General features: G+C 40.5%; 1 protein-coding gene across 1 annotated transcript in view; it reads right to left on the bottom strand.

The window, feature by feature from the left end:
- LRGUK (leucine rich repeats and guanylate kinase domain containing) overlaps positions 1-11,148 on the bottom strand; it is a 130,806-nt gene that overhangs the window by 68,184 nt on the left and 51,474 nt on the right. The window contains exons 9-11 of the mRNA XM_006144992.1: positions 10,781-10,867; positions 8,368-8,474; positions 3,721-3,840 (exon numbers count right to left, since the gene is read on the bottom strand). Coding sequence (XP_006145054.1) covers positions 3,721-3,840; positions 8,368-8,474; positions 10,781-10,867 — 314 coding nt within the window. The remainder of the gene's footprint in view (positions 1-3,720; positions 3,841-8,367; positions 8,475-10,780; positions 10,868-11,148) is intronic.

The raw sequence follows: 11,148 nt of genomic DNA, 5'->3' as shown, positions 1-11,148 counted from the left end.
GTGACGGTGCTGGATGCCCACGTGGTTGACTGTGGTTTGAGTCCTGGACCTGGTGGCTTGTTTTCTCACTCTCTCTCTGGCCAAATTGAATAATAATAAATAAATAAATACATTTTTAAAAAGAAGCCTACAAATAAATAAATAAATAAATCTTATGTTGGATAAGAATAAAGGAAAAGAAAAATTTAAATAAGAGCAATGACTTTTCCCTGAAGATGCGCTTTGGTTTTTATTATTATTATTATTATTATTTTAAAGAATTATTTTTAGCTTTATTATTATTATTATATTCCAATTTGACCTGAGAGAGACAGAGAGAGAAAGAAAATGAGAAAGGAAGCCACCAGGTCCAGGACTCAAACCATGGTTGACCATGTGGGAGTCCAGCGTCCTTAACCACCATACCACCTGCTGGCCTTGGTTTTTATTATTAGTCTAAATTAAAATTTGCTTCCTATAACAGTAGTACTATCTCCCTTGGATAGATGGATGGATGGATGGATGAACTTACTGTCTATCTAACACCCTTTTTATCCCATAATATGGTCTTTGATCCACATCTTGATGAAATTCTTAGAATGATTTGCCATTGAAAAAACACTAGCCTTTCCTCCATGAGGAAGACAATGAATAGCTGAAGAAGGCTTCTGAGCCCATGAGGCAGGTGGGTGAGGAGAGTGAGTACATAGTTATAGGGGCAGGATCTTCGCACTCACCACTAATTCCAGCAGAGCAGAAATTACAGCAGCGGCAGCAACGTTGGTATAGGAGTAAGAAGTAATTTTAGGATTCTGGTTTATCATTTTGTGCCTCCCCACAAATTTCACATGCCACCAGTTACCTAAGGTCTAAGTTCCCACTAGCTTAGATATTTCATTAAAGCAAGGACCTCACTGTACTATGCTCATTGTATTCTCGGGGGCTAGTATGTGGAAAGAACTGAATAAATATTTATTGGAAGAATCAACAAATGAATGAATCCCTCTGTCTCTCCACATATTGATCACTAGAGGTCAAAGAACGTTACCTATGCTTTTTAGGTAATTTTCTCTAAATGTGGCATACAACACTATGACTGTAGCTGTCCATTCACTCACTCACTCAGTCATTCAGCAAATATCTATCATACGTGCATTAAGTTCTCAGTGCTCATATGCCTCAATGTCCACACTGAACAAGGATGACATAGCCCCTACCCTCAGTAGGACTATAGGTGAGCAGAGAAAACACATTAAAAATAAGCCAATCACAAGCATGACTGATAGGCCTTCCAGAGGAGTTCATTAAAATGAACAGTTGGGGCAGGACCAGCAAATGGCGTAATGGTTATGTTGCTGGACTCCCACATAGTCAACTAAGATTTGAGTCCTGGACCTGGTGGCTTAAAACTCACACATGGCTCATGTGCGTGTGTGCCCAAGATCCTGAAAGGAGAATGGAGGGGAAAGGATTGTAGCGTGACTACCCTCTTGGGGGGTGATTTCTCATTTTCTTTCTCTTTGTCTCCCTCTGTCTCTCCAGTGAGCACACATGCCTTATAGCAAAAATCTCTTTCTCAAAAAAAAAAAAAAAATAGTTGCAGGGCCTGGCCAATTATTCATTTTAGGGGCAGACTAGATCAAAATCTGGATAGCGAGTCAATAAACACCTCCAAAACCATATCAGACAAGCAATGCTCAGCAGTAGCATATCATAGTTAAATAAAAAGCACGGGGCTACTGAGGGCCACCAACCATTTGCACTGTAATTGGTATCAGAGAAGAGAAAGGAGCTAGAGAAAGCCTTGGATCCACAGGTCATTATGATTTGTTAAAACGTTCCAGATGCACACATGAGCACAATCTCCAGTACAGACACTTTGCCCTAGCATGACCTCTCTTTTGTTATGCCCCGCTTATCTTTTGAAACAGACTCAGTACTCTATTATGAACATAATGGCACTCCATACTTTTTAATTCTAATATTGACTTATCACTTATTTATTTATTTATTTATTTATTTTTTACTTCCGAGTGTTTAAAATAGACTAATTAATAAATTATTCTATAGTATTTGTGTCCTGGAGTTGTTCAAATGAGAGATGTAATTTTAAATATCTAAATAAATGGCCTGTGTAAAATAGTATTTACACTATTTGAATATGTGCAGCTTAAGGGAAGAAATTGTATTAGAAAATAATTTTTAGCAATAGCATTAGAAAATAATTTGCACTCGTTTTTCTTGCTGTCCTGTATATCTCTGTAGTCCCATTCTCAGTTCACTGACACCACTAATCTAAAAAGTAATTTATTTGCCATACATAAAAATAAAAGAAAACACAGTGACAATTCTAAATCTGATTCCCAGAATCTCTAAAAAATCTGAAAATACAACTGGAGGAAGTTTGTTTTTTTTTTTTTTTTTTTTTTCCCAATGGTTTAAGTTTTTCAAAAACTTTCTTCTTTTTTTTTTTTTTTTTTTTTTCCCAATGGTTCAAGTTTTTCAAATACTTCCTCTACTTTAACTGGGTCATCATAGAACCACTCAGTAAAATATCACTCCAGAAAACTTTTAAGTGCATTGAATGCTAACCTGAAGGAAAGGAAAGAAAAACTTTAGCTGCCCCTTTGTTGTCCTTTTTCCTGAAATATGCCCCCAGAGAGGAAGACCTGTCTGGAGATAAGACGCTTCGGAGCTGTCAGTGTGCGCTCCAGGCAGGGACGAGGAGGGGCTGTCACTGGAGCACAGCCTGCCCGTCACACATCACAACACGGATACTCACACTGTCATGTGGCGCAGCATCAGGAGGAGCCTACATTCAAACACCATTATGCTCAATTACAAAGATGTGTATTTGCACCCCCTGGAGAGTGGTTTGGGTTGGCAGTAAATTAAGTTAATCATTTGGAGGATTAAGTTAAAAAAAAAAAAAAGGACAGTGTATATCAGAGCACAATTAGTGGTAAATGAACAGCTGACAAGACTTTTATGGAAAAGGAGTGTAGTGACAGGGTGAGCCTTGTTTGTTTGGGGGGAGGGTGTTTCCTATCTGCTTCATCAAAGATGAAATATTTCACTTCTCCTTGCTATTGGTTAAGTTCTTCTATTGCTAGAATACTTGAGAAATGATCTTTCCTACATCAATAAAATGACATGAGAATCAAGATTTCTAGTCATCCCAGGACCAGATGATCACACTGATCTGATTTTATCAATAATTCACCTTCAAGGACTAACGCTCTCGTGGTGTTCTGTTCTTACCAAGAATGAATACCTATTGAACACCAAGGCCAACAGGAGCCGTGAAGGGTAAAGCACTGGACTCCTACATGGTTGACTCTGTGGTTCAAGTCCTAGACTTGGCAGCTTGAAAAACTCACCAGGTGTGTGTATGGGTGTGTCCAAAATTTTGAGAGAAGAATGGAGAAGGGATTGCAGCAAGGCCATCCCCCTGGGGGTAGGGAATATCTCCTAACTTTGCCTCTCTCTGTCTCTCTCCAGTGAGCACATGCACCCTATAGCAAAAAATAAATAAATAAATACCTATTAAACATCCTATTTAATTATCACTTCTAACTTTGCTGTGCAATATAACTTACACATTGTTTTATATGTTCTTGAAATTGCTTAAAATAAACAGCCCAAATTAGCAATAGCTGAGATTTTAGTAGGAATGAGCTATTGATATATGCAACAACTGGAATGGATTTCCAAGTCTCATGAGTCAATAAGCAAACTTACCCATATCTGAAGTAAGTACTGAACTGCCTGCAGAGGCGGTGGGCAAGTTCTCGTTTACCACAAGCTTGAGGACCAGCCAATACCAGCATGGGGTAAGGAGCGTCTAGGCTAGGAAGAGTGCTGCAACACAGAACCAGAGTCCATTACTACCTGACTCCATCAGAGACGCAGCGTCCTAACTGCACGCATCCGGTAAGGTTTCTACGTCGCAGTCACAATAAAGTCAGTTGAAGAAGCACTTGCTGTATGTACAGACTATACAGAAAGATAGTACTGGGGCCAGCAGGTGGCATGGTGGTTAAGCCACTGGACTCCCACATGGCTCAAGTCCTAGACCTGGTGGTTTGCTTTCTCATTCCCCCTGCCTCAGGTCAAATTAAATAATAATAATAAATAAATTAAATTAAATTAATTTTTCTTGAAACAAAAGATAGTACTACTTGCTAGAAACTTGTTGATTATAGTATGCCAAAATAATACTGAAAGCAGAACAATAAGGTAAAATATACATTTATGTAAATTTACTTTAATAAAATTTCTTAAAGTAAAAATGTGGTAAGAGATACTAGCTCTTGCAGCTGTAATAAAGTATTCCCCCAGAACTTATCAATGGCAGAAACAGGACTACCTTCTGAGATTTAAAGTGGAACCTCCATACCTATGGAATTAGAACACAGACATGCAAAGCAAACTTGATGGTAATAACTAAAATTTACCTGAGTAGTACTATGGGCCAGGTATTGCTCTAGAAGTTTTTCAAGTGTTTCCTTGCTTAATTATCAAGAAGCTAATGAAGATGTTTCTGTCATTATCCCCATTTAACACATGAAGAAACTGAAGTACAGAGAGTTTAATTAATTTACCCAGATAATAGCTAATAAGGAAGAGCTGATAAATGAATCTAAGTTTAGCTTCCAAGCCTACAGACTAGACCAAAGAGTGCATTTACTAATCAAATCTTCAACATGCTGTGCGGATGTGTTTAGACTCCACTCATGGCACAGACTGTAGGAATTGACAATGAAATAGAATATTTTCAAAAATCTATGGCTGAGGTTTGGATTCTATGAAGACGAAGGTATAGATTTTATAAAGATTCTGTGAAAATGATGAGACAGCACAATTTTTTCAGTCTTTCTGAATATTCACACACACACACACACACACACACAAAAAAAAACAGAAAAGAACTTGGCAAACTGAAGCACATGGAAAACACGTGTAATGAAACCGGGCAGAGAAATTATCTCTACGAACCACAAACCTGCGCAGTACCAGAATGTGTGCTGAAGGAAGGGGAAGCAAGCCATGGGTGGCACTGACAGGCTTCAAGACAGAGAAGCCAGAATGGCTCCGGGATTCCCTGTGCAAGCGGCAGGCCGGAACTGCACATGTGCAAAAACCTGCATGCAAATGTTCAAAGCAGCTTCATTTGTTTTTTTTTGTTGTTTGTTTGTTTTTAGGTTTTTGCCATAGGGCAAGTGCGCCCACCAGACAGACACAGTGAGAGTGAAAGTGAGAAATCACCCACCGGAGGGGATGGCCATACCTCAATCCCTCCTTCTCCAATCTCATCCTAGGATTTTGGACACATGCGTACAAGCGCGTGGCATCAAGATCCTCAAGTCACCAGGTCAGGGACTTGAACTGTGGTCAGCCATGTGGGAGTCCAGTGACACAACCACCATGCTACCTGTTGGCCCCCAGCGCAGCTTTTTTTGTAATAGTCAAAACCTGGAATCAGTTGGACGTCCCTCATCAGACGCGTGGTAAAAGTAACTGTGATACATCCATACCGTGGAATATTATTCCGCAATAAAAACATAAACCATTGATATATGCAAAAACGTCTATGAATGAAACATTATCCCATGGTTGGGGTAATGAAATGTTTTGGAAATAGATTGTGGTCACGGCTGACAACATTGTGAATATACTTAATACCACTGAACTGTACACTTAAACATGGCTAAAGTGATAAATCTTACATCTTATCAATGTGGATTTCACCACAGTAAAGAACATGGAGAAGAGCTGAATGGGTAGAGCATAGGCAAAAAAGGGTTCTAATGTTTTCAGTAATTATGTTGGTCATAGTATTTGTATTGGTATTACGATATCATTGTGGTCCAATATGGGATTTTAAAAATGAATAACTATGGAATTTTCTAATTTTATCTTCCTCTGTGTCTCTGGGAAGCTGGATTCTTAATATGAGAGAAAAGCAAATGCAGACATAATAGAGAGGAGGTTAAGTAAAAACTTAACTGTAGTCTTGAAATTGAACTGTAAGTATCAATATGAATTCAGGAGGTACAGATACATCAGGGCTGGCAGGTGGCATGGTGGTTAAGGTGCTTGACACTCACATAGCCAACCGTGGTTCAAGTCCTGTACCTGGTGGCTTGCTTTCTCACTTCCTCTCTCTCTCTTTCTCTGTCTCTCCGGTCAAATTAGAAAATAATAATAATAAAGAAAATTAGGGTTTTTTTTAAAGATAGGTACAGATATATCTGTTTAGATATAGATCAGAGGTAGAGATAGAGATAAAATGAACAGATGTAGATAAGATAGATGGCTGGCTGGCTGGCTGGGTGGGTGAGTGGGTGGGCAGTTGAATGAATAGGTGGATAACTAGATGGATAGATGGGCAGAAAGAAATATGTTCCCTAGCTCTTTCCACTAAAATGCCTAGAAATAATGGCCAATGAGTAGCAATGAGTATCTCTAGCACTCATAATGGGAGTGGATAATAGTTCTTCTCACTAGTACTAGGGCTTCTTGGAGAAATACTCCAAATTTGGGACAACATATAGAAAATGAGCCTGGAGAGGGTTATCATACCAGAGAATAAGAAAGCTACCCATGACTTTCAAGCCAGAGTCAAAGTTTGGCTATGTCCTTTTAATGCTGTATCCTCATTCTAGTCATGCCAGGAGAAGGGACAGTGATCCCCAGTAATGTAGTGTGTACAAGGCCCAAAGCCAAGAGTCAGGGTTCCTTTCAGGGATCCTGACTTCTGATGTCACCAGAAAGCTGTGTACTAGCCCAGAGTAGGAAGGGCAGTGGCAGGCCTGCACACTAGCTGCTGGGCCTGTCTCCACAAGCTTTCATAATGAACTCTGCTCCATGATGGAGCATCTGGGCCTGCTTGGCCTCTGTTCTTGTTTGCCTAGCAGCTGGGAATGATCAAGAAAGAGGTATTTATCAAACACTGCTGCAAATTTTTTTATACATATATATTTACAAAAATGTACCCTAAAGCATGAAACAACTTGCAATCTCATAAACTAGAAGAGAAATACAAATGCCCTTCTTTTAAATCAGCTGTGCTTTTCCAGATGTATGTAAATAAATGATAAATCATTTCACCTAGAGGGCTACCATAAACATATAAAACTGTCAGAGTCTACATTATTAAATTATACGTAAAAATCATGTCCTGGGTTGTGAAATAAAACATCTTCCTCTCGGTGGGAAGCCAAGCATATGAAGTACAGGAGCAAATATCACATGAAGAAGAAAAGCCATTTATAGCCAAGAGATTTTACAAGTATTTTTAAAATGCCTTTGGGTATTGATAGAATTTCGGCATTATACTTATAGCACAAATGGCCATCTGCTCCAACAGATTGTTGCAAAAGAAATGGAGGAACCATGGTAAATCTGTCTTCAAATTTAGAGGTGAGAGACGATATTCATGAGTTCAATCAAGCTGGGAGACTCCTCCCTGCTGGGTGGAAAGCGGCTCAATGTAAAGTCTGTCTGGAGTTTCCTTTAGACTGGCTGGGCTTTCTCTAGGAATTCTCTAATGGTCTGAATTCACAGAACAGCTTTGGTAGGAGTATTTAGCATTCACCTCATGGCTAAGGAAAAACTTGCAATGGATATAATAGATCACAATTTTCTGTGATGAGATTAAGTGTGTGTTTGCATTTAAGACAAAAGAGTTGACCATTTTTTCTTCATTTCATTGTTGTATGGCACAGGCTGGCCACCATACAAGGACCACATGAAAGAGAGAAGACCAATCAGTTTATCACCATAGAAACACACCAAGGAGCAAGCAACATATTCAAGTATGGGGAAACATGGTATAACTGACAACCTAGTCTATCAAAGAAAGACTTGCCCCCAGGCCGAGTGGTGGCACCATGCTAAAACTATAATGCGTTGTGAGGCTGAGCCACGTGAGAAGGTTCCAAGTTCAAGGCTGGAGACCTCCCTTAGTGTGCCAGTACATGTGTGCCCGAGATCCCAGAGTATGCCATACATGCGGGCCCAAGATCCCAGAGTGTGCCAGTACATACGTGTCTGAGATCTCAGAGTATGCCAAGTAGAGGCGTGCCCAAGATCCCAGAGTATGCCAGTATGAACGTGCCCCAGATCCAAGGCTGCTTGAAGCTGGAGATGGACAGTGGGATCAAGACCTTGTTGTGGGTGCTGTCTATCTGTCACTCATGGAAGAAATAAATAAACTTGAAAAGAAAAGGAAAAAAGGCTTGACTCCTTCCCTCAGAGAAGGTGAGAAAGCGGTATTTACAGGAACTAAGTGAGTCACAAAATAAAAGGCTAGAGAAAATGACGACGCTGTCTTTTGCCTGCCCACCAAGTTCCACCCGGTGGAAGGTCTTCTGGGATACATACCTGTCAAAGATCCTCTGTGGTTGCATCACGCTGTTGACAACGTGGGTCAGGTGATCTTGGGCCGCGACCACTTCAGGGGGAGGGTCGTATTTATTCACAGCTGCAACCTTTTCAGAATTAGAGAGGTAAAGGGAAAACAATGTTTCAATTCTAAAAAACAGACAAATGGTTTAGATTTTCTTTCATGAAATATTCTAGACACGCAATCCGGTATATAAAATAACTTAACACATGCCCATGAAGGTTTGTATTCAGTCTTCACATCTACTCTAACTTTTCTGACACCTAAATGATGATAATTATTTTAAAATACTGAGTGGAGAGGCTGGTCCCAGAGCCTGGTGGTTAAGGGAACTGGATCCTATATTACTGACTCTGGTAGCTTGAAACCAGACCTGGCAGCTTGAAAAACATTTCAGGTGCATGTGCGTGTGCCCCACATCCCCACAGAAAAGAGGAATAGGAACCAGCAGGTAGCATAATGGTTACATCACCGGAATCCCACGTAGTCGACTGCTTTTGAGTCTAGAACTCAGTGGCTTAAAACTCACGCTGGGTACATGTGCATGCATGCCCAAAATCCGGAGAGGAGAATGGAGAAGGGATTGCGGTGTAGCCATCCCCCCTGACCCTGGGGGGAGAGATTTCTTACTTTCTGTCTCTGTCTCTCTGACAAGTGCTACGCACCCTATAGCAAAAATCTCTCCCGAGAAAAAAGACAAAAACAAAGGAGAAATAAAGAAGAAGGGATTATGACATGCCCGTGACCCTGAAGGGGTGCACTTTCCCTCTCTATCTCTGTCTTTCAGATGAGGGCATGCATCCTCAGGCAATTAAAGTATACACACACACACACATGTATATATACACACATGCACATGCACACACACACACAACACAGTGGAGTCCTTTAATTCCCCTACATCTTTATACTTCCTGGTCTGAAAAGGGAAAAGGTTAAGAAAAGGAAAACAACCTCCGGAGCCTATGATAAAAAGTAAACATTCCACCTTTCAGCATGACAAAGACTGAAATTCCTAAGTTCTAAATTCCAGGTTGACATTGGGGACATATTTTCTCATGCCACATCACGGAGAACCATTCCCTCAGTCTCAAATTCTACTAAAACTTCCTTCTTTTTCACCATATCTTTCTCCACTTAAGAATACGGGGCTTTTCCTAATAGGAAGTTCTATCCTCCTGTCTCTGCTATTCCTCGAAATGTACACTCCTCATCCACTGCGTCTTTACTTAATAAGTGATTTTTCATTTGATTCCCTTAGTAAAACGTTAAAGGAAAAGGGAGACCTAGTAAGTGCCTTTGTGTGTGAGAACGACAGACGAGCGCCCGTAACTATTTTTAACCAACATTTCAGACAGGCACTCGGGAGATGGAATACGTGCTGCTCAATATATTTATACCTGTTTTCATTCCCATCTCAAGTTTGCATCCAGCGTAAGAAACCCCTCATTCGTAGAGGTGTCAGCTGTCACCAGCCACCAAAGCAAGACAAAACAGTTACCACAGGTTTGGGAAGGAGGCAGGTGCTAACATTCGAGGTCTGGTTACTCTAGCATGATGTGACCAGATGAATCATTATTTTAAAGAGCACAATTAAGGATTAAAATGTCAGAGTAGTGATTTATTTGAGTACCTTTTGATTATATGGCAGAATGACATTATGATACATTTTATTGTTAATGAATTTTTAAAGCAACATAGATAGAATTATACAGCCTCCCAATACAATAGAGATCCAATCAGAGTGAGAGTTGGCCGTAACTGGCGCCAGCCTAAGTGGGCCGTTGCTTCTCTTCCTCTCTGACACTATTTCTACTGCATTTATGTTGATGCTCAGTTTCATGGGAGGGCAAATGGACAGATCTTAGTGTCTCAGGTCAGTTTCTAAGGGTTAACCACACTGCAGCCACACAGAAATGACAAAAGGCCTCTAATGAGAACTATCTGACCGAATGCTGAGTCACAGGGGATTCATGTGAGGAGTGGTCGGCTGAGAAACCAGGAATGCATATTTGACAGAATGGGGATAATGACTCCGATTGACTGATTGACTGTAGTGAGGAGTGACTTACACCTGCAGGCATCTCGTACCTATAAGCACCAAGAACGCGTTGTGCTCTCTGAGAGTTTGAGAGTCCTTGCTGTTTCCCTGTAACTTGTTACTGAATAAACTCCTTTCTTCTCCAGCCTGTGTCCCTCATTTCATTGAGCACAGAGGAAGCAGCCAGACTGGCCGGAAACACTAGGCGAAGTAAACGTTCTCCAAATAAATAATGAACTTCTACATTGCTGAGCGTATTGACTGTACATTCACTTATTGACTGTACTGATTCTGTAGCAGGCAGCATTAGCTCTAAACACATAAACACACGAGGTGCTATGATTACCTACCTTTTCTTCCACTTTAATCTTCTTCTGATCTAATTCTGTTAATCTCAGTAGCATAAAAATGATGAAGAGCCAGTATTCCGATTTTTCCTATTTAAAATAGCAAAAGGACCATTCAGTCACCTTTGTTTTTCCAAGTCAACCAGCACCAGGTGCCAGCACTCTAACTGCATGACGCTGGGTCTTTCATCTGCCACGGTCACTCCTGCACACAACCTTCCAGGTCTCCCATGTTCGTGCTCACCAGCCCCTTTATATTAACGACTCAAAAAAAGCAGACTGTGCCCCACAACTTACCAAGCTCTTCAAATGTGTGGCCCTTGTTAATCTTCCTGTGAGGTAATCCGGACAGTAGGATTACTTACCATCAC

The sequence above is a fragment of the Tupaia chinensis genome, unplaced genomic scaffold, assembly GCF_000334495.1.
Source record: "Tupaia chinensis unplaced genomic scaffold, TupChi_1.0 Scaffold000140_1, whole genome shotgun sequence".
NCBI lineage: Eukaryota > Metazoa > Chordata > Mammalia > Scandentia > Tupaiidae > Tupaia > Tupaia belangeri.
Note: the sequence above shows the minus strand (reverse complement) of the source record. Positions and strands in the feature narration are given on the sequence as shown.